The sequence below is a fragment of the Podarcis tiliguerta genome (assembly GCF_965153285.1).
Source record: "Podarcis tiliguerta genome assembly, chromosome: 17".
NCBI lineage: Eukaryota > Metazoa > Chordata > Lepidosauria > Squamata > Lacertidae > Podarcis > Podarcis tiliguerta.
The window spans coordinates 12295250-12323207 of NC_139550.1; the positions used below are offsets into that span (position 1 = coordinate 12295250).

At 43.6% G+C, this 27958-nt stretch overlaps 1 protein-coding gene and 1 long non-coding RNA gene across 3 annotated transcripts in view; one reads left to right on the forward strand and one right to left on the reverse strand.

The window, feature by feature from the left end:
- The window catches only part of LOC310668040, a 1372673-nt gene that overhangs the window by 664113 nt on the left and 680602 nt on the right, over nucleotides 1-27958 (reverse strand). The gene's annotated exons all lie outside the window — the stretch shown is intronic.
- On the forward strand, nucleotides 674-27267 carry TMEM38B (transmembrane protein 38B). 2 transcript variants are annotated; one of them, XM_083420625.1, is made up of 6 exons: nucleotides 681-1295; nucleotides 7973-8129; nucleotides 14242-14426; nucleotides 16021-16108; nucleotides 22400-22517; nucleotides 24808-27267. In XM_083420625.1, the coding sequence occupies exons 1-6, from the start codon at nucleotides 1184-1186 to the stop codon at nucleotides 25015-25017; spliced, it is 870 nt and encodes a 289-aa protein (XP_083276751.1). In that variant the 5' UTR covers nucleotides 681-1183; the 3' UTR covers nucleotides 25018-27267. The 2 variants fall into 2 exon arrangements, with proteins under 2 accessions (XP_083276752.1, XP_083276751.1); XM_083420626.1 differs by lacking the exon at nucleotides 7973-8129 and having other exon boundaries at nucleotides 674-1295.

The window sequence follows — 27958 nt, forward strand, 5'->3', positions numbered from 1 at the left end:
GTGATGTCACAATCATGTCAGTCAATTTTTTGGGAGGTAGGTGAGTTAGTGTCTGCTGCTGCCAGGAAACCTTTGAAGTACATTTTCTTGAAAACTATAATAGCTACAGCAACTATTCTTGTCCTTCTTCAATTGAGGATGTAATTATGGGACTGACAGTAATATCCCCATTCCATGAGAAATCCCCATGCATTGTTAAGATTGTGGTCTTTCAGGGCCAATTCACACAACTAGCTGGTTGGTGGAGTCTGTGAGCTGTATCAATCTAGGCTGTGAGGCTACAATAGATTGCAATGGATTGTTTTGAAGTTGCTTCATATATATATATAAAACATATATATATATCACTTCTCTCATTCATATATATATATATATATATATATATATAAAATTAAATTTTCTGTTTTACAGTTTAAAGTACTCATTTTTACATCCTTAAAATATCAATGACTCCCCTTCTTCTCTTTCCATACATATAATAAATCCCTACATATTTTACAAAAACTATACCGTTCAGTATTCCATCCATCAGAACTTATTTACACTGTTGAATTTATCTTAATGCTGCCAGTGTTTTCAGCTGTACACAGCTGTCACTTCAGCACCCAACCTGTATATATGAACCCAACCTGTCCATTATGTCAGAACAAAGGTGGCAACCCTAGACTGAAGATCTACATCAGGTACAGAAGGCGAGCAGAAATCAATGATTATCTGCATTAGGATTTGCCACCCCTGTTTCTTCTGCTGCCTGAGGCAGTTGCCTCATCTTCCCCAATGGGAGGACCGGCCCTCACTGCCTCCCGTTCTGAGCGTCCCTGCCTAATCGCGCGGCCACCCTCCTGTCCCCGCCCACCGCGCGGCAGCCCGGCCAATCGCCTTTCAATCTAGCGCAACGTTGGGGGAGAGGGAGGGAGTGGGCGGGGTCAGCCTCTGCCCCGCCCCCGCGGCGCGAGCGCTCATCCCGCCCGACGGCGGTTTGTACGGGACAAAAAACTATGCGCGGGATTCGACTGGGACCGTTCGCGCCCCTTTTTGGCCTGAGGCGATGAAGAGCGAGGGGGCGGAGGGGCCCTTCTAAGCCCCGCCCCTTGCTCGTTTGGCTCTTCTCGCCCTCCCCCGCCCCCCCTCACGTTCCCTCTTTAAATCCGTCGCCGGCGCATGCGCGGCGGAGTCCGCCGCGATGGAGGAGCTCCTGGGGCAGGTGGCGCTTCGCTTCTCCCGCCTGCCCATGTTCCCTTTCTTCGACCTGGCGCATTACGCGGCCTCCGTCCTGTCGCTGAAGGAGCAGCCGGGTGAGTGAGGGGGAAGGCGGGCGGGCAGCGGGGATGGCGGCGCCGGAGGAGCCCGGCCTCGCGTCTGGCCGTGCCTCCTGGGCATGTGCAGAGTGCCTTCCCTTGTGGACGAGGCGGTTAGCTGCGAGGCGAGGGCTCGCTCAGCTCCACGCCGCTTTTCTCTCTTTTTTAAATTGTATGCTGCATGCCCGCACGTTTTCTAAAGAAACACAAACACCCTTTTTTTCATTTTTTTGGCGGAGAGGGAGAAAATTAAGCATTTTTTTTTGTTCATTTTTTTCTATATTATATTTTCTGTTTTACATTTTAGAATGTTCATTTAAATAACCTTAAAACATCAGTGACTTCCCTTCTTCTCTTTCCATGGTTCATTTTGCATACCATAAATCCACACATGTTTTACATAAACTAAACTATTCAGTATTCCATTATTGCGCCCATCAAAACTTGTTACTTTGCCTGCTGCTTAGCTGCCTAAAGTGGCTGGGGAAACCCAGCCAGATGGGTGAGGGATAAATAATAAAATAATTATTATTAGTTTATGAAATTTGAATCCATATGATTTGGTGGCAGACGCATGCATGGTTCATTGGATGACTTTGACAGGTAGCCGGATTAGGTAAATTCCTGGAGGATATAAGTCTTATCATTGTATCCTGGAGTTCTGCATCCAGTTCTGGGCACCACAGTTTAAGAAGGGATGTTATGCAGAGGAAGGCGACTAAAGACATAGGAGCTGACTCCTACGGGCAAAGGAGTATTCAGTCCACGCATAAAATATTTGAGTTAATGGGCATTGCCATTCAAATGGTGTATGTGTGCAACACCATGTGATCAATTATCTGGGGTGGGGCTTGCCTGGCTCACCCAATATTTCAATATTGGCACCCACTGGACCAAGATGATAGAGAGTCTGGAAACCAAGCCTTATGAGGAATGGTTCAGGTAGCTGGGCATGTTTAGCCTGGTAAATAGGAGACATGATAGCCATCTCCAGATAAGCTAAAGGGCTGTCACATGGAGGATAGCGCAGGCTTGTATTCTCCAGCTCTGGAGGGTAAGACCTGAACCAATAGATTTAAGTGACAAGGAAGAAGATTCCGACTAAATATTAGGAAGAACTTTCTGACAGTAAGAGTTGTTCGACAGTGGAATAGTCTCCCTTGGAAGTTGATGGACTTTCCTTCGTTTGAGATTTTTAAGCAGAGGTTGGTTTGGCCATCTGCCTTGGATGCTTTAGCTGAAATTCCAGCACCACAGGGGGTTGGGCTAGATGACCCTTGGGTCCCTTCCAGCTCTACAATTCTTTGATTCTGCCATTGACTTGTTTGTTGTATGGAAGTCCATACTCAAAGCTAATATACAACAATGCCACACAAAGAGCAACTGTTGCCTTCATCTCCTGCTTGTGTGCTTCCCATAGACGTCTGGTTGGACACTGTGAGAAAGAGGATGCTGGACCTGATAGGCCTTTGGTGTGATCCAGCAGGACATTTGTTCTAATTGGAAGTAACAACAGTGCTTCTGATCATGTGCAGAGTTGCTTTCCCCCCTTGCACCAAGGATGGAGAACCTGTGACAACTCCAGGTGTTGTTGGAAGTTGGGGCTCCCAGCTTCCATCATCCGCAACTGTTGGTCATACCGGCTGGGGCTGGTGGGGGTTGTAGTCAAAAACCTGGAGGACACCAGCTTGAGGAATGGTACCCTGCACTTTGAGACTATAATCAGCTCATGTATCAAGAACAGCTGTTGCCAGAGGTTAAATTTGTGGCTAGGTTCAGACTGTCCTAAAAGCTTTTATTTATGTAGCATTAGCAGGTTCTCAGGGTGGCTTACAAAAGTTAAAAATAAAACCAATGGGAACAAGAACATTGAAATACCACAATTTAAAAGCATCTGGCAGAATTAGAGCAAATGCCAAGCTGCACACACAAAAAATTCAAAGTTTTTTAAAAGGCTGGCAAAAGCCTGTTGCTGAAATGACACAAATACGACTGGCTTAGTGCTTTGGCATAAAAGCAGTATGCAGAGTGGATTTGGAGTGTGTATGGAGCAGATTTGACTAACATCACATATCAATGAATGGATTAAAGTGATGACTCTTATTTTGTTATGCTGTGCTTTCTTTAATGAAATTCCAGGTAGCACTTGTCGGGTGTTTGGTAATCTGTTGAGGTACTGACAAGTCCAGACCTCCTTGGCTTCAGCTAGGTTGTTGCTGCATCATGTGGCTTTAGGGTCTGAACTGCTTCAGGGCACAAGTTGTGAATCTCTGTAGTGCAAGGATGGGGAATCTGTAGCTCTCCAGGTGCTGGGCTACAACTCCCACCATTTCTGGTTGGGGCTGATGGGAACTGGAGTCCCACAAGAGCTGGAAGCCTGCAGGTTCTCCAACCATGCACTGTAGAGTCTCACGATGTCTGCCATGGACCATTTCAGAACTTTTAAGAGTGTTTGAAATCTCTCTTTAAAAATTAAAAACTGGGTCTATACTGGGGATAGCTGAGCATGTCACACACACCCCAGTCTTCTCCTTGGCCCATAATAGCCCTCATGATTATATACAATCATGGTTGTGTACTTCTATACAAAAAGATCCCTTTCCACGACACTCTGTTCACCATGGCCTTGACTCTCAACAAGTACTATTGAGGCACCTCAGCCTCAAACAGGTGTGTTTAGGCAGACAAAAGGAAGTACTATGTGACTTTGCTTTGGTAGTGTTGAAAATGCACCGCATTTGCCTGCATTTTGCAGGAGTGGAACTGCTATAGGCAAATTCTGAATGGGGGAAACAGTGAAAGCGATATGCTTCTATGGTATAGGCACACTTATGTGCGGCTTCTCTGCTCAGAATCCTTCAGCTGCTTTCTCTCATTTTGAAAAAGACAGAGCTGTGTGTGACATGAAGTTGGCCCCTTAGCAACCTTATCTTCACCACTTGGCTGGAGCACACACTGCATGCCTTCATGGTGTCTCATCATTAGTGGGGTAAACCCAACTGACAAGACCATGTTCAGATTGATGATACAAAACACTAAATTTAGTTCATCATTCTACCCACAATATAGCTATAAATGGAAACTTTAAATGGCAAGCCATTGAAGCAGCATAGCAGTGTAGTAACAACATGCCCATGCTATAATCATTAACTTGAATTTTTGGACCCACAAATAATGTGCAGTGTTCCTTTTCTCTGAAGAAAAACAAATTGGACTCCAGGGACGTATTTGCAGCACAGTCTTACACTGGCTTTTACATGTTGCTGCTTCCTCAAAGAATCCTGGGGATCAAAGCTGGCACCAGACTTCGGAGAGACCTGGGAATGGTGCTAATGACACCCCCCCCCAAAAAAAACACCACACCAGGTCATGGCCCAGTTCTGCTTGTAGTGAAAATGGCATAGTGGCTGTTGCACCACCGCTGCTTTGGTGGTAGTGCTGCTCTCCACCAGGTGCCTGGACATGCTGCAGTGGTGAATGGTGGTGGTGCTTTTGAATGGGAGCTAAGCTCAGTTCTCATCCATGGTGAACATCTGCCATCTTAAGTTACCCCAATGCAATGCTTGGCTCACAGATCTAGTTGGGCAAGACTGGTATAAAGAAGGGACGTACCATAAGAGGAGGGACGCGGGTGGCGCTGTGGGTTAAACCACAGAGCCTAGGACTTGCCGATCAGAAGGTCGGCGATTTGAATCCCTGTGACGGGGTGAGCTCCCGTTGCTCAGTCCCTGCTCCTGCCAACCTAGCAGTTCGCAAGCACGTCAAAGTATAAGTAGGTAAATAGGTACCGCTCCAGCGGGAAGATAAACGGTGTTACCGTGCGCTGCTCTAGTTTGCCAGAAGCAACTTGGTCATGCTGGCCACATGACCTGGAAGCTGTACGCCGGCTCCCTCGGCCAATAAAGCGAGATGAGCGCCGCAACCCCAGAGTCGGCCACGACTGGACCTAACTGTCAGGGGTCCCTTTACCTTTATCTACCATAAGAGGCATAGGGGGCCAGGGAGGAACACCAAAAGCTGAAGGGGACCGGAGACTCAGGCCAGCTCAGCAGGACTTCCCAGCTGAAAGTGGCAGACCAGAGGACCAGATGCAGAAGGAGCACAGGTGGTGGTGCTCACTTGACCCCTTTGGAACAGGATAGCATTTGGCTTAATGATGCAGCAGCATCTCAGTCATGAACTGAGCATAGGAGCAGCAGCAGGGAGAAGTTATCGTTGCTTGCACCTGTATAATTTTGGACATTAAGGCATCATTCTGGAAGTCTGAGTTTCCTGGTCTCTGTGGGAAGGTGAAGTCTTCACTTGTTGCTGTTCTTGCTTGGAGAGAAAACCTGCAACTAATCCACTAGCCCCTGTTCCTCTGAATCTGGAGCATCTTCCTGATATATATCAAACCATCTTTCTCAATGCCTGATTTTATTTTATTTTTTTGGGGTAGCGGAAATTAGACTTATGAAATATGTGTGTGTCTTCTGACCTCACAAATCCTTGTAAATATATACTTGTGAATAGGGCATTTGGACTTAATACCTTGTGCTCCAGACTTGTAATTAGGTAAATCTGATAGTTCATCCAGATAATTATCTCCCTTGTCAAGCACACAATTAAGCTTAATTAACTGCAGCTTTAATGCTAGAAGGAATATTGATGGGTTCTCAGCACTAATATTCATTAGGACATGCAGTGCAGATATTAAAGCATGGCAATTTATATTTGGATATTGCTGATACACACTATGTTTAATTTGTCTTAACAAAAGTAATTCCAAAGAATTAAGTTGCATGTGCACCTACTAACTGGATCCTCATTTTTTGGTATGAATTAAAGGCAGTTTAAAAGAAAGGTCATTAGTGGCTACGTCTAATTACTTGTGGATTACTGAAAGCAAATCACTTGATCATTTCTGTTTTCTCCCATTAAAATTTGCTTTTCCACATGATACCAGTTTCTTAACTTGCCTGCTTTCTTGTGCTCATACTATTGTAAAGAAAGCAAGTTTTTTTTTTAAAAAAAATTGAAATAGTATTGCATTTGCAGTAGTAGAATGTTTTGTAGAGAGTTGGAGCTGGGTTGGTCCTTTTGAATGAAGCCTTGCACCTGTTCTGGTGCTATGATGGTTGCATTCAGTGCTGTTATTACTTGGACCATTGTAAATGTATCTTCTTTTTTGACATTCACATAGTAGCTGATTGTTGAGGGGTCTGTATGCTTTGCACAATACAGTGGTGCCCCGCAAGACGAATGCCTCGCAAGACGGAAAACCCGCAAGACGAAAGGGTTTTCCGTCTGCAGAGGCGCTTCGCAAGACGAATTTCCCTATGGGCTTGCTTCGCAAGACGAAAATTGGCGAAAAATTTTGAGGTTTTTTTTTTTGCTCCAAAACCCCTTTTTCTGAATCGCTAAGCTGCCAAAAGCATTTTAGCCGCAAAACCGCTAATCCCCCAAGCCTTAAAAGGCCGTTTTTAGCCCTTAAAGTGCCAATAGCGCTAATAGCGCTAATCCGTCAATGGGCTTGCTTCGCAAGACGAAAAAACCGCAAGACGAAAAGACTCGCGGAACGGATTCTTTTCGTCTTGCGAGGCACCACTGTATTTCATCATGCTCGATAAGTACATATTGAATGGTTACAGGTCGGTAGCCATGTTGGTCTGCCGTAGTCAAAACAAAATAAAACAATTCTTTAATATAAAAGAAGTGTGCATGCACACGAAAGCTCATACCAATAACAAACTTAGTTGGTCTCTAAGGTGCTACTGGAAGGATTTTTTTTATTTTACATATTGAATGTGGACCATGCTTGGAACAACCTTGCAAACAAAGTTCATAACAGCTTTTTTACTAGTTGACTGCAAACACCCCCTGTAATGGTCATTTGTGGCCTAAAAGAAGACAGGGGTGGAAAAGCTTTTCTGCCTTGTGGCCTAGAATTGGTCCTTCATGCCACAAACAAATCAAACAAAAGTCTTCTTATAAGGTTGGCTTAGAACCCAACAGGGAGGCCAGTTAAGGAGAAATCTTAAATGACATCAATGGGGTTGAAAGTGCAATTTTAAGTATGTTTACTGAGAAGTAAGCTCTACGTTCAGTGGGATTTGCTCTCTCAAAGTGTTCTTGGGATTTTGACCATAGACAGTTTATTCTGTATGCTTTAGCTCTGGGTAGGCAATGGATTTATTGGCTTGGATCCAAAGGTGAATGGTCAGGCCCTTTTGCTTTTGCAAGGCATCCCCAACCAAATTCTTCTCATTTCCTTATCCTGCCCCAGAGACCCCTGTGTTATATCAGGAAAGACACAATGACCCTTCACACTCGTGATGCCATTTCAAATACTTTGGGCAGCATCCAGCTTTATTCACTTTATTCAGTAATAAGAAACACACTGAACTAAATAAAAATCCATTTATTTCAGTGGGTTTGCTCACTGTATGGCTAACGTTGGAGATGATGCTTTCTATACTGTTTTCATAAATAATGCTTAAACCCATTTTGGTATTGGGCATGTGAAGCAAATTAATGAACTACATTGATAGGAACAGTGGTTCCCAAACTTGCACCCCACTGGATGACCTGAAAATTGCTGAGGGTGGTGGCTGTGATCAGGTTTTTGCTCTTTCTATAGAGATTAAAGGTGAGATGTTTGAACTACTTACACTTTGTTTTTTCTACTGTTCCAGGAGCAGTTGACGTATCATACCGCAGCCCAATTGCATGCTGGTTTAGCGCAATGCTTTACTGTTTTGGTGGCTCCATTTTATCTTCGCTGATGCTTGCAGAACCTCCAGTTGGATTTCTTGCCAACACCACAAATGTCTTACTTGCCTCGTCAGTCTGGTAAGCAGCTTTTACGATGAAGGATGTTGCCTAAAACTTAAATCTGTGCTTAAATTCATGGAATGCAGCTTCAGAATTTTAGAACTGCCATCTGATTCAAAGAATCTAGGTCAGTTAATTGTGAGTTTTAATAGATTAAATCTGCATAGTTTTGCATATGAATGAATAAATAAAAACATTCAGGGCCCAAGAGAATTGGGTGTCTGCAATTGGCGGTTTTTAAATATGCTTTTTAATACAAGTTGTTGTCTGGGTACCTCGTTGAAAAAGGTTTTTATTCAATTTAATCAATTAGTTAACACAGTGTTGCACCTGTAATTAGAAGCTGTTCAAATGCTAAAAACTGGGTGTTTATATAGACATGCATAAAAAGGGCAATTGGTGCACTTGCCACAATATGTACATATAGTTATTTTGGTTCATGGTGTAGCTTGGGGAAGGTGAATAATCTGCAGGTTTTCCTATAGGGTGTGTTGTTCACAGTCCTGACTGGCTGATCCCTGTGATATCAAGAACCCTCTTTTCTTGTGTGTGTCCCAACCCCTATGCTGTTTTGCATGGTTTTTATTTTTAACAAAAGAGCACTGGGTGTATGTTAGACTGACAAAAATAAAACATTGCACTAAAGAAAAAAGCTTTTAAAGGCAATAATACATCCTGTCTCAAATGTGGGGTAAGACCTGTTACTTTAGAACAATGGCAGGTACGTCTGTCTTTCAAGAGGAAATTGGGCTTGCCCTTCTCAGAGTAAAAGCGAGCAGTTACTGTTTTCAGGTTCATTTTGAATGCCGCCATCAATGCCTTTCTCACAAAGGCTGCAGTCTTAGTTACTTACCTGAAACTCGGCGGGCCTCGGCTTCTAGTAAGTACAGTGGTACCTCAGGTTATACACGCTTCAGGTTACATACGCTTCAGGTTACAGACTCCGCTAACCCAGAAATAGTGCTTCAGGTTAAGAACAGATATCGTGCTCCGGCAGCGCGGCGGCAGCAGGAGGCCCCATTAGCTAAAGTGGTGCTTCAGGTTAAGAACAGTTTCAGGTTAAGAACGGACCTCCGGAACGAATTAAGTACTTAACCCGAGGTACCACTGTATAGATCAGATTGGGCTGCTTACCTTGGTGTCTTGCTGCGTAAATGGAAGCCAATCATTCAGTTTACCGCATTAAGATTTGCATTTTCCTGACTATTAGAGCCACCTTTCCTCCAGGGAGCTCAAGGTGCCATATATGGTTCTCCCCCTGCCCCTTTTATCCTCGCAACAACCCTGTGAAGTAGTTTCAGCTGAGGAGTTGAACGCTGGTCTTTCAAGTCCTAGTCCAGTACTCTGAACGCTACACTTCTAGTCTTTCAGAACATTGGAGTTAGGAGAAAGACAGAAAATTGGTACGTGCAAACTAGTAATTAGTGTGAGCTAGATTTGTCCTCCATGAGGATTTCCAACTAGCTGTGAGGCCCAGTAATAGGACTTAGCAGTGTTCGTAACTGGCACAGAACAGTATCTTTTTATGCATGCATAAAGTACATGTTGTTCCTTTTCGGACTTTTTCCTAATTAGTGAAGCTCATTAACAGTTTTGAGTTGGGGTTGAATTTATGAATCTCAGCCCTTCTTTAGCTGCCGTGACATGAGCTGTGGAATGGATGCAACTCTCTTCCACTGTCTCTTAACCCACATTTGAGTGGGGTGGGATGAATGCTTGTGGGGTCTTTTTTTTGGGGGGGGGGGGTGTTTTTCCTTCACCTATAGTAGTTTCTCAGTTTAAGCAGTACTAACATCATCTTATTAGAAGTTCATCGGTATGAGAATGTGCTTTGATTTAGGTCGCCATTAATCAGAATAATTGGGTCTCCTGGCCTGAAAAACAAAGCATGCATTTTCTGGCTCAGACACGAACTTTTCTTCCATAAACAGAACAGAGTTTGTGTTCATGGAATGGCCTTTTGCTTCCCTCCTCAGCCTGCTGCACCTTGCCCCCAAACCCCTGTCCCTATAAGTTGGGTGTCCTGTTGATGAATGAGGTAGTTGGGTGACAATGTAACCCCTCCTCAGGATTCAAGTCCATGTGTTTACCGTCATCCTATACTCGTCCTAAAATCCAAAAATCTCATTATGAGATGCCATTCTGAGCTGTATCCATTGCTTGGAAGCTATAGGGAGGTATAGTCGAAGCTGCTTTTCAATATGCAGCCTTATTAAAATTAACTGATTGATTGATAAAACACTCCAGTTATTCAGGCAAATTAAGGCCAAGGAAAAAATAACTTCATTGCCTTGTTTCTTGCTATCATACTTAAAGGATGCCAGCATCCTTAATAGGATAGCTTGAATGTATATTCATGCACCATCATCTCTACTTTAAGGTGCATCTATTAGGATAAGAATCAGTTTTCCTAAAGCGTTTAGGGAAGCTGGGTCGTCGTCCGCCAGCAAAAAAAACCCTACCTGCCTTGCTGGTGTATTTGGAATGTACAACATACTGATTTTGTGCTATATACATCATGCGGAACTCCTGTTTTTTCTTACATATAGATTGTACCCATGCAGAAAACAGTGGGGTTTTGTGGCCCCCCAGCATTTGTTTCTGGGGTACCATCAGGACCCCAAGCTGCGTGCTAGCCACCTCTGGTGCAAGGGATTCTATATGACCTTGGTTGATAACACTGATAGTGCATTTGCCATGTTTACTTTTAATAATGATTATCAGGGTCCCGTTTTCTGCAGTTGAATCTTTTAATATATCTGAGAAGTAGGTGTTTAAACCTTTCCCCTCTCATCCTCTGAAAATGCTGCACAAGGAATTGGATTGGAGAAGGTGCAGCCCCTTGGTGTGTGAAGTGGTGTGTGGATGCTTCCTTCAAAATAGAAGGAAAGTTCTGAAGATTGCTGTCAGATGCATCACAGAACAAACCAAGAACCTAAGTGACAAGTGTGAAATGCTTTGTTTTCACTCAAGCCTTGTTTACATTTCCACGTTGAAGTATGAGCCCTATCGACTTCAGCAGCTGACCATTTAGGAATGTTGTTATTGCATATAAAAAATACAGCCGACTTTAGAATTGTGTAGAATGCTGCCTCCGTATTGCATAAAATCTGAAATGAAACTTTCCCCCTTCACTGGGAGAAAAAAATTCCATCAGTAAGAGAGTGGCAAATTAAATTTTGTGAATATATAGTTCTGGCAAGACTTACGGCAGCGATAAGAGGACAATCAGATCAAAAACTGATAGAAGAGTGGGATTGTGTAAAGGAGTACATGAAAAAACATTGTTTTGGCATAAACATATTGATATGCAATGAATGAAGTTTACAGGGTAAAGACAAGGAGAAGTTGGGTATAAAAGGTATAAAGGCAAAATATTATTGATAACACAACAATTAAAATGAAAGAGAAAGAAGGAAGTCATACACAGGTGGAGGGAAGTAAAGATTTGTGTACCTTTTTTTTGGTGTTTGTATTTTAGGTTGATATCTTTTTTCATTTGCTGTTTCTCTTATTTTTTATGTTACTTTGACGTTGTCTATTCTGTTTGTTTCATGTTTTTTGTTATTGTAACTATCAATAAAAAATAAAAATAAAAGAAACTTTTTCCCTTCTCTGAACAAGCCAAGCTAATAGAGATTCTGATATGGCTGTCAACTAGTGACATCTACTGGCACCTATTGGAAACATCTCTCTGCATTCTACAAGAGCCAGTCTTATTTATTATAAATGCCTGATTTGAATACTATATACTATTTCCTCCTCTGACTAGGACATAATGAGGAATCTGCTGTTCTTCCTATACAGCAGAGGCAATTATGCACATGCATTGCTATGACTTTGCATGAAAGGAATGTGCCTCTAGAGATGTGAAGGCCCAGAAGAAAACTGGAAAAACAAAAGCTGGCTGTTCCCCTCCAATTCTTCTTCTTGTGTCCCCTCTCCCTTGAAAAATAAATGGGATTTCACAGGTGTACGGTAATGAGCAAATATTGTGTAATACCACTTCTCTAATGAGATCAAAATCACCACTGAGCAGTCTCCTAATTTATTATAGATCCCTGGCCAGCGACTAGTTTTACAGGCAAATTGTGAGAGAGGGTGGAGAGCGGCGGTTCAGACTACCCTATATGGTTCGTCAGACTGTGCTGTCAAACAGACCCACAGAGAAACCACTTTTTCCACCTGCTCCTGTCAGAGTTAAACACTCAGATATGTGAGCCTAGGTGCCAAAAGGCTCCTTAAATGTCAAGTTGCCGTTTTTCAATACAACTTTTTGTTTCCTGAAATCCGTTCTGATTGTGCAGATAAAATATAATGGACAAAATTCTGCAGGATGTGTTGCTTGTGTGTAGAAACAGGCAAGATCCAAGGATCTCCAGGCATGCACCTCCAGGTGGTGGAGTCTTCAGGCGCCATCCTGGCACCCGGGCATCTTCACCTGGTTGCAAATGGCCAATAGTCAGGTGCAAAGTGCAGAATTTCAAACACTGGCTCCTATTGCTCCTAGGTGGGCAGCTGGATCCACTGGTGTTTCCTAGGAGGGCAGGTCTGGCATTGCAAATTCCTGTTGAAGACTTTTGCACTAGGGTGCTAGGGAAAGATCTGCTTCATAAGCAAAGATAATTGGACCTGTCTGGAAAAAAAAACCCATCTTGTACAATGTTTCCAAATGCAAGCTTATTTTTAAAAAGATTTTCATCCAATGCACCTGCTGGAGGTTAGGGAGAGTCTATTGTATTAAGACAACTCACATGCTAAATTGAAGCCCTGCATATTATTATTATTAAATATAGATGTTAAGAAACGTATGTGGATTCTGAGAATGGAAAAAGCAAGGTCCATATAGTGAAGTCAAAACTGTTGGCTTGCAATAATAAAGCATATCTGTGTGGATTGAAGAAGGCAGAGATGCCTGGCCCTCTGAGCTTCCATTGGCACACGAGCAGGCATCTGAGGAAGGCTTATTCCTTTGGCACGCCGATGGAGAGAGATGGGAGAAGGCTGGTGAAACCTGATGAAGAGATCTCCTCTGATCCTGACAGTAAACCAGCAGCATCTCTGTTCACTCTGTGTCAGCCGACGTGCTTGATTTTCAATCAAATTTGGCAGTGGGAGGGAGATGGTGATGAAAATGATGTCTCTTTGTTAAAGGAGCCTGTAGAGGCAGAGGCAAAAGGGGAGAGCAATAGATGATTAGGAGGAAGCGAGTAAAATGCTGCCTACCAGGCCTTTATTTATAATTGTTCAACCTTTGTGCTGGGGTGGAACAGTGAGGGAATATATATATATATCTTTCAATAAGTGAATGGGAGGGGAAGATTGTTCAGAGCTAGACAAAATGCTCATGTAATTGCCCCTGCTCCTATAGGTATGTCGAGAGAGTTACTCATGCAATTGCAGCATTGGTGAATGCATGTTTGGGGCTCCTAGCCTATTTTCCCCTAATTTGGGGGCTTTAGGAAAATGCTGTCTTTGTACATTAGAAGTGTAATATTAAGGCGATACGTGTGGACTAGACACAATGGATGTGACTTTTTTTAATGCTATATACTTCTTTAAAATGCCAGATCTTGATACAGTGGTACCTCGGGTTACATATGCTTCAGGTTACATACGCTTCAGGTTACAGACTCCGCCAACCCAGAAGTAGTGCTTCAGGTTAAGAACTTTGCTTCAGGGTGAGAACAGAAATCGTGCTCCGGCAGCGCGGCAGCAGCAGGAGGCCCCATTAGCTAAAGTGGTGCTTCGGGTTAAGAACAGTTTCAGGTTAAGAACAGACCTCCGGAACGAATTAAGTACTTAACCCAAGGTACCACTGTATACCACAAAGAATGAGGTGTTGGTTTTTTTTTTTTTACAGCAATTGTGTGTGTTTGTTTTTAACCAAAGAGCAGGGAAGGAGCCACGTGCCCACAATTTCAGCAGCACGCTGCATGTTCACATTTAAACCACAGTTTAGTTTAACTATGGTTTAAAGTGACTGATAGCCGTAATACTACCGCAATGACTTCTTAACATCTAGCTTTTTAAAAAAAGGCCTTTATCAGTTTGTTTCATTTTGTCAGCATGCTTCCATTGCAAACATTGCGAAGTAGCTAAGGTTCAAACTTTTTCCCCAATTCTTTAGGTATCTTGTATTTTATTGTCCGCGTGATCTAGCCTACCGCTGTTTCTGTTTTCTACCTATACGACTGCTGCTTGCAGGGATGAAGGAAGTGACTAGAACGTGGAAAATAACTGGCGGGATTGCACATGCACATCAGCACTACAAAAATGTCTGGTTAATCATGATAGTAGTTGGCTGGGCCAGAGGTAATGTATAAAAAATAATATCTATATATATTTAAAAGCGTTTCAAATTTTACAGGGGAATCTCAAGGACAGTGGTTGCAAATCTTTTGAGGGGGCCATGGGCTGCACTGACACATAGTGAACCCTCTGTAAAAAAAAAAAAATCAGTATGGCCAATTATTTTTTTTTTAAAGGACACTGGGGTGGCTCACAAAAATCATTGGCATTTTGGGGGCACAAATGGGTGTGTGCGGACTGTACATGGCTTGTGTGGATTAGGCACCACTGTTCTATGAAATGGTATTGCATCCGGGGCCACTCTTAGAGGAAAAACGAATTTAAATCCATCCTGTTAATGTGTTCTTCGCCCGCCCTCCCTCTCACCATTGCCACCCCCTTTTTGGCTGCTCCTTAGAGTCACGAAGCTCAATCCTGCTCAAGTTTAGTTCCATCCTCCAGAGGAAAAGAACTCATGCCTAAGCTTTCACATGTTGCTGTTTATGTGGCCTCTGAATAAGATGTCCCTAGTTTAGGTTTCAGTTTTACTGGCAAATGCTGTTCTTGGATGAGAGCCGCTTATAGGTGCTCTCATTTTATTGCGGAATTCCACCTCTGCCAGGTATAACAGTAGCAGGGGCATTTATATTTCTACGTCAGCTCTGACCGGTTTGTTTAAAGCTCAAATTATAAGGCAGCAATCCATAGGTAGGAGATGGGGAGGTCAGAACGGTGGACGTCAGGGCAGGGGAGTGTTCTTGTGCTTTTTCGTCCTTTTTAAAAAATGTGAACATTGGAATTGGTGGAAAGGGAATATACTACAGTAGCTCCAGTTTGGTTTAGTTACATATAACTAAACTGCTAGCTTTCATATGTGTGCTGCAAAAGGCTCTTTTGGTGAGAGCTGACAAGTGATGGGTGTTTCAAAAAAGGTTCAAGAGTTGCAGTCATGGTGTTTAAAAACAGAACACTGGTTTGTCCCTCCTCTGCCAGGCCCCAGTAGGCTAGTCAAATGTTTTTTGTAGACTAATAACTTTTGCGAGACATTTATAGGGCTGGACTACTACTTCCATGAGTTTGGTGTCTTTCTTCTGGAGTAGTCACAGGGAAGAGTGGAAGTCATTCTATGAGCCCTTAATGGGTGCATAATTTCTGTGTTGCTATTGCTTTGTAAGCAAGAAGAGATTTTGTGCTTAACTTCAGTAAGATATAGGAATCTCTCTCTCAAAGCCTTTTTTTACTAAATGGACAATCACAAATTCTAAGCTCCAGCATACCAGGCTGCTGCCATTATTATTATTATTATTATTATTATTATTAATTTATTAAGCTTTGACAAAATTTAAGATCCTTGTTGAATTAATTCCCCCCCCTGAAATATTAGGTGCTTGCCCCTGACAATAGGATGCTTTCAAATGAGTCTCAAATTGAGGACCCAATTTCAAAAACTGTGAAGTAGGTCATTCCATTTGTGCCTATAACTTGAGGGCCATATCCTGCTCCTTTTAGAAAGGGATGTGAGCAGCTTTGCAGTTGTCCTCACTGGAAGCAGAATTGAGTGTCGTCAGATCTTCTGGAACCAATTTTATGCATGTAATAATTTCTTGTTGAATTGCAGGAGCTGGGGGCGGCCTAATATCTAACTTTGAGCAGTTAGTGAGAGGTGTGTGGAAGCCAGAAACTAATGAACTGCTGAAGATGTCCTAGTAAGTCAATGAAAAGCACGTAACAATTGGCACAGTCCTGGGAATGTTCTTTCTTTGTATTGAAAGTAGTACTGTATGAGCAGCTCTTCAGTAACATGACTCTTCTATAATAAATTAGTGTGCTTCAAACTTTCTGCCTGGAGGGAGAACTGTCCGTGCCAGTTTGCTGCTGAGGAACCCCAAAATATCTGCAACGAAACTGTCGCATGTTGTAGTATTGGTTTCTAGAAAACCTATTAGTTTTGCTTTATATGAATTGGGTAAAAAGATAAAGGTAAAGAGGACCCCTGTCAGTTAAGTCCAGTCGCAAACGACTCTGGGGTTGTGGCGCTCATCTCGCTTTACTGGCCGAGGGAGCCGACATTTGTCTGCACACAGTTTTTCCGGGTCATGTGGCCAGCATGACTAAGCCACTTTTGGCGAAACCAGAGCAGCGCACGGAAATGCTGTTTACCTTCCCGCCAGAGTGGTACCTATTTATCTACTTGCACTTTGGCGTGCTTTCGAGCTGCTAGGTTGGCAGGAGCTGGGACCGAACAATGGGAGCTCACCCCGTTGCGGGGATTCAAACCGCCCACCTTCCGATCAGCAAACCCTAGGCTCAGTGGTTTAGACCACAGCGCCACCTGCATCCCTGGGTAGGACTGGGCAAATACAGAGCGCTAGAGTGCTCTGTATTCTTGTGGTTTATCACATGGGAAAGTGAGCAAAGCAGTGCACATATAACCACATAAAGATGATGAAGAGTCTATGGCTGCAAGCCACGGCTCCTCAGAAGTAAGTACTATTGACTTCATATGGAGTTCATCTTAAATTACCTGTCTGCACTACTGCCCACAGGGAAGGGGAGCTGAGGAACAAGGCAGCAGAGAGCTTCATTGAAGAGCCCTATGGGGCTTCTCAAGTAAAGACGTTGGCAGCGACTTCCACTGGGGATCACCATGGCTGTTGACTTGTCCTGCAATCTGTTGCATTTTATGCCCCGTTCCTCTTAGCATTTAAAATGAAGCTGCTAAAAGCACTCATTCAGAGTTTGGAAGTATACTGACGACACCCAGCTGAGTCATATGATCATAGAAGTGTAGAGCTGGAAGGGACCATGAGGGTTATTTTGTCCAATCCCCTGCAATGCAGGAATTTTTTTGCCCAACCTATGACCCTAAGATTAAGAATCTCATGCTCTGCCAACTGAGCTATCCCAGACTTCTTTCCCCTCCTTCCATTCCTAGCGAGGTGATGAAACCCTTGAACGGTTGCCTGGAAGAGGTGATGGGTTGCATGCAGGCTAATAAATAGAAGCTCAACCTATTCTCTCTCCCCCCCTCCCGTTTATGGTTTTGTATCCTGCTTAGTAAACTGAGATTGACAGCTCAGCCCTATACATGCCTACTCAAGGCATAAAGTCCAAATAACTTATTCCTAAGTGAGAAAGTATAGAATTGCAGTCTTAAACCACAGTTTAAGGGTTGTAACAAACCATGATTGAAACGCTAAAGCTGCCATCTTGAGTGCAGGATGGGGGCAACAGCATGGGTCTAACTCTCATTCTGTGCTTTGAAAACCAAGATAGATGAAGCAAATATAGCTTCATCGGAACTGGTCCTTTCAGTAACAAACTGTAAGAGTATAGTGCAGGGTTTCCCAAACTTAACTTTTTTTGGACTACAATTGCCACCATCCCTAGCTAGCAGGACCAGTGGTCAGGGATGATGGGTATTGTAGTCCAAACACACCTGGGTTCCAATTTGGGAAACTCTGGTCTAGTGTTAGGCAGAACAAGTGGGATATAAATCGAAAATAGTCTTTCTTTGGCTTTCATTGTGGCAAGTGTGTTGGCAACAGGAGTCTGGGGAATAGCTACAGTTGCAATCGAAATTATTCAGCTCCCATTGTAAATCAGGTTTATTATCAAACTTTACAGACATTCAGCTGTTTGCAATGCAGGGGGTTGAATAATAGTGAGACTGGAGAAGCGAGCATAAGTTGCAATTTCAGCTGAATTGGGAGAACTACTCGAAGCATCCGTTTGTGTTCAGCTATTCCAATTGCTTTTGTTTGATTTGCTCGTTGCAAACAGCTGAAATCTGTAAATTTTTATTATAAACCTGATTTGCAACTGGGGGGGGGGGGGGGTTGAATCATTTCGATTGCAACTGTAAATCCTTTTCCTGTCCTACCTACTGGTGCAAGGGATTACTGGGTGTGTGGGAATAGGGCAGGCAAACTGAACCTTAACAGCAGGGATAACTTCATGTGATTTGTTAGGTAAGGGAAATAGTATCAGTCACTCATCTGGATGAAAAATAAAAGTTAAAACTCTGCTCTTAAGGACTAAACTCTGCCAAGAGCTAAACCTGTTTACCACCCCAATCCTGACACTGAATTGTCTAGATCACGGGTAGGGAACCTGTGACCCTTGTTGGACTTTAGTCTCCCATCAGCGTCACTCAGCATGGCTAGTGATCAGGGATGATGGGAGTCGTAGCTGTACACCACCCAGATTTGCGCATTCCTTATCCCTAGTCTTGCGCAGGAGGGAAATCTTGCCAGGGGTCCTTGCAGTGTGCGCCACCAGCCCTGCCTTTTGCTGAATGCATCCCCAAAGCACCCTGCCAGTCATAGTGACGGGCGCTTCACCAGTGTCTGACAGAACGTCAGCTTCAAAGCAGTAACTGAAATTAATCGGGAACGAAAAGTTCAGGTTTTGTGGGGATGCGAGAGCCTGCTCCGAAGGTGAGCCACATTAGTATGCTGTTCAGAGCGTGCCTCTGGCGCACGGGGGAATACTGCTTGAGTTACAGCTTTCGGCTCAGGTTTGCAGAAGCTAAATTGGGAATGTTAAATCACTCCCAATTTAACTTCTGCCATGGGAAGTACAAAAAGAGCTGGAGCAGGCTGTCAGGCCCCAACCGCTCCTCCAGAGGGGGAAACGAGCTCATGGTGGGCATTTTAAAGTCCCCTTGCCCTTCCTCTCTGACTTCCTGGCAGGGTTTCCTTTGCGGAAGTGATTATTTTGAAAAGACTGCTGCCACTACTAGTGTGATAAAAGCAGCAGGAGTGCCAAAGCACTTAGGCATCCTGCTTCCAGCCACTATCCTAGGTAATAAAGAATGACAGGAGAGAAACACAGCAACGCAAGCAGAGCTGTTGCCAAAAGTCGGCGTTGTCTCTTCTCCCTCTTGACCCCCCCGCTTAGCTTTGTGTGTGTGTGTTTGTGGTATGATCTGCCTTTTGTTGTTGTTGGGCGTGTGTAGGTGACCTAAATCCTTCAGCTGTGAAGAGAAATGCAATTTTTGTCAGTTTAACATGCTGCAGATGTATTTTTTCTTCTCTTAAAGCTATATGCTGGTCAATGCAAGGCAGAGCATTGCATGTTTTTAAGAGGGGAAACTTGAAGCTCATAAAAGGAGAAATGTTTCTCAGGAGCTCCTCTTGTGACAATATCACTGATTTGAGAACTTTAGGATTTTTAAAAGGGTTATACGTAGATTGATATTTTCTATTACTGCACAGTGCAATTTAGTTCTGGATTATACATTGCTCCTAAGGAGAATTTAGGAACTCCTGAGGTCCCAGCTGCTGCCCACCGAGCAGTTCAAAAGCACGTCAAGTGCAAGTAGATAAATAGGTACTGCTCTGGTGGGAAGGTAAATGGCGTTTCCGTGCGCTGCTCTGGTTTGCCAGAAGCAGCTTAGTCGTGCTGGTCACATGACCCGGAAGCTGTCTGCGGACAAACGCTGGCTCCCTCGGCCTATAGAGCAAGATGAGTGCACAACCCCAGAGTCGTTCGCGACTGGACTTAATGGTCAGGGGTACCTTTACCTTTAAGGTTCCTAAGGTGGGGAACTTGTTTTTCAGCCAGAGGGTGGCATTCCTTCATGCGAAACCTCCCTGGCGGGCTGCCTGCAAATGCTGAGCAGGGCCAGAGGCAAATGTGGCTAGACCAGAGCAACAGATGTGCCTCTTTTGTATGTTTCGGCCACCCAAAAGTCAGAGGTTTTGGCACACACCTCCCACTCCATCCAGCTGAGCAAGAGACAGTGCCAAAGTTCAGAGACACCTTGCAGCTAGGCAGAGCGCTTGAGGGCATGGAGGACAGGCAGTGCAGGGTGTGTCCTGGGAAGAAGAGGCCAGGGAGACCGTAGAAAGGACTAGATAAGATGGGTTGGGGGGATTTCTGCCCCCCCCCCGGCATGAGGTTACCCACCCCTGCTCTAAGCCACAGTGTTGGGAATTTTCTAAGTGCCTTTAACAAGGGGCCTGCTTCATAGGGTGCTGGCAGAGATCTCCCTGGTGAACCAAGGGGAAGACAAATGCATGTTAAACAATTAGCCCCTTCTATGTTCTGCATGGGGGACGCGGATGGCGCTGTGGGTTAAAGCCTCAGTGCCTAGGGCTTGCCGATCGAAAGGTCGGCAGTTCGAATCCCCGCGGCGGGGTGCGCTCCCGCTGTTCGGTCCCAGCGCCTGCCAACCTAGCAGTTCGAAAGCACCCCTGGGTGCAAGTAGATAAATAGGGACCGCTTACTAGCGGGAAGGTAAACGGCGTTTCCGTGTGTGGCTCTGGCTCGCCAGAGCAGCGATGTCACGCTGGCCACGTGACCCGGAAGTGTCTTCGGACAGCGCTGGCCCTTGGCCTCTTTGAGTGAGATGGGCGCACAACCCTAGAGTCTGTCAAGACTGGCCCGTACAGGCAGGGGTACCTTTACCTTTACCTTTTATGTTCTGCATGAGTCTGACCAAACTGTGGGAGGCAGTGGAAGACAGGAGTGCCTGGCGTTCTCTGGTCCATGGGGTCACGAAGAGTCGGACACGACTAAACGACTAAACAACAATGTTCTGCAGAGGGCAGGAGCTTTGTTATTTTACAATCTCCAGCCATCAACTCACTGGTTGACTTGGGCAAGCTTTTATTCAGTAAGTTTGTCAACCTGGCATGCCTGTCTGCAATGTTGCCATGCTACTTTACAGAGATGGTGTAAGGATTAGCGGGACGAATGTTTGTGAAGTGTTTTGAGCAAAGCGCTCTTACAAAATGTCAAGTGGAAGTAGCGGTAAAGATTTGAGAAAGACAGGTGCATCGTGGTAGAAAACAGAGGAATTCTCATTTCTGTTGTATAAAATCCAGATCTATTTCTTAGCAAGACTAGCAAACAGTTCCCAATGTGTTGTTGCAGCGCTTTCAACCGATTATGGATTTTTTGGCTGCTTAATCATTTGCCCTTTTTCTGCTCAACAAGTCTCATTGAGCTGTGTTACATGTTAAATAAACCTGTGGGTGGAATCCAACATTGCATTATCTGCTTATAAAGACCTTTGAATTCAGGGTCTTGGGATTCTTATCAAGTGCTTCCTTCCATATGAAGCTCTCTGAGGCTTAAGAGCTGTTTTCAAGCCCTGATTTCAAATTCTTGCATGCTTTCAAGCCAGGCTCTCATAAGAAGCAGAAGCTGCCTTTCTGTTACTGCTCCAGAGGTTTGGATCACCTGCTTGCAGTCTATTCTAGAAACCAGGAAGCTTAGTCGGGTCAGAATCGAATGTACACTTCCAGAGTTAATGATAAATACAATACGGCTGGTAAATAAGCCACCATAGCCATTAGAGGGCCATGATAAATTGTGTTCTGGGCTTTTTAGACTCTTCTACCCATGTACAGTACTATCTGGAACCAAAGAGGCACATTGGTTGCCCAATGTGAAATTATTTTTAACTTTCCTATCCCACTAAGACAACTAGGTTTTGTTGTCTTTTGGGGAGTTTGCCATTATTTTTCTGCTGCTTGGTTTTCCAGGTTTATTTTAATTGTTATGTTTGATTTTACATACATTACTTGATGAGAGGGATAGAAATCCCACCAGTAATGTATATATACCACCTAAACAGGTGATTATAAAAAAGTTACTGAGTTAAAAAGTTAAAACAACAACTTAATAAAGGGAGTTTACCACACGTTCTGAGAAGGGATGGTCATCTTTAATATTTTCCTCTTGTTCTTCATTCACCAAAGCCAAAAGAGCCTTGGAGATTGAACACCCGTGCCCCTAACTTCCAGCCAGTCAATGGATGTTTCTCTTCGTCTGCCAGCCAGCTAAAGCTTCAGCTGTTTCATTCACTGATTAGAAGTTTTGCAGCCCTATTGGAGAACCCAAATGCCTCTGGGCTTGGAATGGTGGGAGATCTTGACAAATTAATGAAAACTAACAGCAGTGTTGAGAGATTTACAAACTCTTCTTTGAGGGTGGAGAGGGGATTGAGAAATGATGCCTGACATGTTTTGTGTCTTTCCCCCCAGCCCTGTGAAAATAAGCTTGATAGGGGCCGTACTCTTCACAATGCAGCACATCTCTTTTCTTCCAGTAGCAAAGCCCAACCTCATGCTGTATTACACCTCCTTCTTGGTAATCACAAAGGTAAGAATTTTGGGGCTTCTTGGTGCTTGATGTTGTGCTGACCTGAGTAACTACAGGCACTCTAAAGAAACTTGTGCATGTTTTTGTATACTGATGGTTCTAGGAATGCATCTAATGCTTCATATATTAGGTTTAATTTCTTTATAATTACATAAAATCGGCACTGCGATCTTAGTCTTCTTTTTTTTAAAGGCCATTCCTGCATCAACTCTTCTTTCTCCAATAACTAAAAGTTTGAATACCAAATTGTGTGGTAACAGTTAAAACTGGGGTGGTGAACTACTGGCCTGTGAGTCTGGTCCAGCTTCCCCAATGCTTGTTGTGACCCCAAGAACCCACAATTTTTGTCAGCGGCAGTGGCGAAAGGCAGCATGTGATGAATGTAGGAACTGCCTTCAGGAAAGAGAGAGAGAAAGCGCCACTGTGAAGCAAAGAGGCAGTATCAGCAAAACAGATCCAAACAGGAAGGAGCTTTCTGATCTGCTATGGTGTTTCCTGGGCACTCGGGAAACTTTGGAGCAGATCAGAGTGCTCTTTCTGTATCCAGTGTGGTCTGATCCGCTCCGGTTCCTCTTCTCCCAGCAGTTTAATTGCTTTCCATCCTGCCTAGCTATCTTTGGTAGTGGCAATATTGAGTCCCATGTTGGAGGGATTGCAGCAGGGCACCTCGCAGTAGGAGGGAGAGGGTGGGGAGTAAATCAGGGGCGAGCAAACAGGCCTGCGATGTGTGGAGGTCCTTGCACACGGTGCTTGCATTGTGGTCTGTGTGGGGTGGCCACACCCACTTTTGCCTTGGCCACACCCTTTGACGGGTGACCAAGAGGAAATGTGCCCCTTGGGCTGTAGAAGGATGACCGCCCCCTCCTGTTTAAAGCATTTGGAAAAAAAATCAGTGGTGAAAATTTTGGATGGTGGTGGTAACTAATTAGTCATACCTTGGTTGCCCAAACGCTCTTGGAACGCGTACATTTCGGCTCCCAAACGATCGCAAACCGGAAGTGAGTGTTCCAGTTTTTGATTTTCGGAAGCCAAACGTCCAGCACAGCTTCCGCGGAAGCCGTGTCTTGGTTTTCGAACAGTTCTGGAAGTCAAACGGGCTCCCGGAACACATTCTGTTCGAGAACCAAGGTATGACTGTAATCTGCACCTGTCCTCTAGAAAAGCCAGAAGAACAGAAAGGAGCCCTCTGGGAATGTTTGGGGGAACTTCACTTTTGAAAACCCAATGAGATACGTACTTAATTTCAAGGACCAGTTCACATGACTACTCCTACCCTCTGCCAACCCGGGCTGTGGTTTCTCATGTCGAGGACCACTGCAGTGCTCATACTAGCCAGCTTAGGATTCCAGTGGCAAGGTCTACTGAGGATTCACTTAAGCTCACGATATTTAGAAACATGCTAGTTTTTCCTATCCCTTCAAAAGCTGCTTTTGGGGGTTACAGGACCCCCAGGTAGATTTTGTAAGCACGCAGGAGGCTGGAAGAGGGAGAAGAGAACCTGAAAGTCGCACCACGCAAGTGGGTAGGCATCGCTTAGATGCCACCCTGGGGTTGTATTATTTATCATCCTGCATTTGTTTGTTTGCTTTTAACTAATGCAAACTACCTTGAGCCTGCCAGGTAAAGCAGCAATTTTAAATTTGCAAATGGTCACATTAATTGTTCTGTGTACAGTAGATATCTACCTAGTTTTAGTTCCATAGAATTGTAGAGTTGGAAGGGACCCCAAGAGGCATCTAGACCAACCCCGCTGCAATTCAGGAATATGCAGGTTGCCCATATGGGGATTGAACCCATGACCTTATGTCTGTGAAATCAATAGGAACTTTGCCTTCGCTTCAGCCATGTCAGAATTGCATGCTAGGTGATTGTGTGTGTGTGTGTGTGTGTGTGTGTGTGTATTTACTAGTGAAGATATGAATTGAATTACAGTATTAATGTCAGTTTTAAAAAGTATAACTGTGCAATTTTAAGAAGTAGTGTTTGCTTGCTTGTATGATCTAGGGAGAAATACGTATTGTGTTTGATATTCTTCCCTTAACTTGGGTCCTGGTTTGTATCTAAAAATGGAAAAACCATTGGGGAATTGGATTAATTCTTATTTATGGGTTGTTGCTCATTCCTTCTAATTGCGAGCTTGGGTGATCACATGATGGTCTGTTTGGAAGGAAAGCAGGACCACCCAAAAGTAAGCGAGTGGTTTCTACCTGGGTAGGTACACACACCTAGGTACACGCACCTGCAAATCTTGTTGGAGAGCTGATGCCCCTTGCTGTGCTTCTTGTTTCAGGTAATCATGATGCTGACGGATAATGCTTTCACTCCCTTGGCCCCGTTTGAGAAGGTGCTGGTTGGCCTCCTCTTTGGTCTTCACCCGCCTTGCCCTGAAGCCAGCGAGGCCAAAGTCCCTTACAATGGCGCCTCCTCAGACTACGACCGCACGACAGCTGGAGAGACGAGCGACAGTGTCAAGAGAAGACATGCCAAGAAAGCAGAATAAAAAGCTTAGAATGTGATGCGGGGTGGCCAAATGTGGCTTCTTTGTACATGCCCATAAAAACACGCCATGTTTTTCTTTTTCCTAATAATGTGAAAGGACAGTTGTGTATAAGGAAATTCACGTAGCAAATGGCTTCCAGAAGCATAGTGCAAAGTTTCCTGTGCAAACCCCCATTTCAGTGAAGCTCGCTCAGGCTACATTGCCCACGAACTTTCTGCACTATTGACAACTACTGCCATACGGCTCTATGTAGCCTCTAAAATTTATTTTTTTGTAAGCTAGAATTCATACTTGGACAAGATGCATCATGTTGGGTTTCTTTCTTATCTAATGTGACTTGATAAAAGAAGAGATTATATTGTGATTTTACTTGTATGAAGAATTTTTATTGTGGTCTTAAAATAGTTTTTCTACTTCAGAAAACAAAATGCTAACTTTTAAAAAGCTTGAAGAAATATTTTCTGGCACCAGTGAAATGTGATTGTCAGAACTGACTATTTATGTTGATTGTAACTTATTCGGGAGATGATCCAGCAGACCTGAGCACCTTGAAATCTGATGGGTGAGCTTTAAGCATGAGCATTTAGGACTTGAAAGTGCTTAATTTTTTGGCTGAATTGTGTCCTGGTGTTTTCATTCTTTAATACCGGGGGTTACTCTCCCAATATTTTAACACATGATTTTAATCTAGTTGAGAAATGTGAACATATTTGTGAAAATGTAATATATTCAGTGACTGAAAGAAGCAGTAATTTCAGTGATCAAATTTAAACCAGTTTAATATTCTAACAATTTTATATATATATAAAACAGTGCTTGAGGGCCAATTTTGTAAGTTTTCACACTTGGCTTGAGTCACAAGCAATCTTGTAGCTTTTTTCACAAAATTTTCATACAGGGTTTTCAAATCTTTGTATGTTTACTCACTGGAACCACTTAGATATTAAATTATTTGAAAGCATGAGCTTCCTTTTTCCTTGCTGGGTTTATGAAACAAAGAAACTCAAGTGTTGTGGATTTTCTTTTTGGATTTTTCAAACAATTCCACTTAATCAGTCAGAGACTAAGTGTGGTAAGAACAGACTCCTCTTCAGTACACACACTCTTTTATTTATTGAAACAGATATTGCATACTAGACAGGTTTTCCCTATATAATTTGGTATATCAGCCTATCTAATGCTAGCTAGCTGTAGACACAAACTTGCACATTGAACCACGTTTCAGATGTTTGCCTGGTACCAAAACACCTGTGTGGTGTTGCCAATCACCTGGCAGGAAATAAAAATAGAAAGGGGCCAACTTCCGGGAGGTCTCCATCCTTTTCCCCAAATCACCTGCCTGGCCAGAATACATGGTTTATGGTCTGTATTTGCCTTCATAGGTCAGAAGCTGTATCGCCCTGTTGTAGGATTTAACCTCTACTGGATGATAGCCAACTACGGGCAAATCCACAATATACCTTTAAAGCATATTCAGCGCACATTTAAAACACTTTCCCCAAAGGCTCATGGGAACTGTAGCTCCCCCCAATAGAGCTACCATTTCCAGCATCCTTAACAAACTACGGTTCCCAGGATTCTTTGGGGGAAGCCATGTGCTTTAAATGTGTATTGGCTGTGCTATAAAGTTATCACGTGGATCTGCCTCAGGTCATAGAGTAGGCCTACATAAATCAATGAACTTCAGTAACTTTAGGGAAATATTTCATGACATAAACATACGATTTTACAAGTAATTTTACATTGAAAAATAAATTCAGGAAGGCTTTTTTTAAAGGTTTAATTTCCCTGCCCTTTAAAAATGTAAAGCTAAATTTCTCTCTTAAAGTGGTTTTGTTCTGGGAGAGAGTAACTCATTGCCATATAAAGAAAGGGTACTGTTGTCTCAAGTACCCATCTACCATTATACTGAAATTCATTAGGGGGTAGGGCAGCTGAAAAGTACTTGAGACAAACACCAGCAGACAAGTGCGCTTCCAACCTTTTTGTGCCAGTAAAATCTCTGAAATGTTTTGTATTACTGGGCTGAGCAAGTCTCTCTTTGCTACTAGATCTTTGTGGTGCTGTTGGCGACGACGACGATCTCACCGTAGTAATTTCACTGTAGTTCTTTTACACAAACGAATGTGAAAATGTATTTGAAATTACTGTTAAGATATTTACAGTTGTTAGCCAGAAAATGGTCTGCTTTGTATTTGGGTGCAGTGTGCATTTTAAATCCCTGCTATTAAAACGAAATGGAAAAGGAAACCGTTTGTCTCGGCGCCTTTAGCAGTGTGATGGGCAAATAATGAGCTGCACAAATATGTTTTCTTGCTCCATGGGGCGTGTTCCTGTCATTAATGTACTTAAAAATTGTTCTGCAATTTTGTCTTAAAAATTGCCTTGCGACGTAATTCTGCTAGTCCGGGCTATGAGGTCTGGGGTGGTCCAAGCCATGACGTTTGCCGCCCCGGGAAGGTGGGATCGAACGAAGAATGACATAAATGGTATGATTGAATCCGTTCCATTCTCTGATGAATGCATTCAACACTGAGTGAATGGTAGAAATGCCACTGCTACTGTTCCACACACAATTAAGCTTTTTAAAAAAGGAAAACTGGGTTTGGTTATGGGTCATAACATCTGTTTGAGGGGATTTCTAAATATTGAGATTTTAAGCATAGCCCTCTCCTAGTCAAAAGCATTGTAGTAGCAGTCGGATAACGAAGGTCAAACAGACTCCAGGTGCACTTGACTTCCCGTTTAATGTCAGAATATGTGTCGTATTACAAAACAGTAAGTTTCATGTTACCTGGAGTCTGCAAGGCCTCTGTTGAGAATTCTGAGGAAAATACAATCTTTGAACAATTTACCCAACAATACTATACAAGCGCGGGTGGCGCTGTGGGTTAAAGCCTCAGCGCCTAGGGCTTGCCGATCAAGAAGGTTGGCAGTTCGA

Coding starts and splice junctions, on each gene's coding strand:
- TMEM38B (XM_083420625.1), top strand. CDS start 1,184: ATGGAGGAGCTCCTGGGGCAGGTGGCGCTTCGCTTCTCCCGCCTGCCC. Junction 8,130..14,241: donor TTACTTGCCTCGTCAGTCTG/GTAAGCAGCTTT, acceptor CCAATTCTTTAG/GTATCTTGTATTTTATTGTC. Junction 16,109..22,399: donor GAACTGCTGAAGATGTCCTA/GTAAGTCAATGA, acceptor CTTTCCCCCCAG/CCCTGTGAAAATAAGCTTGA.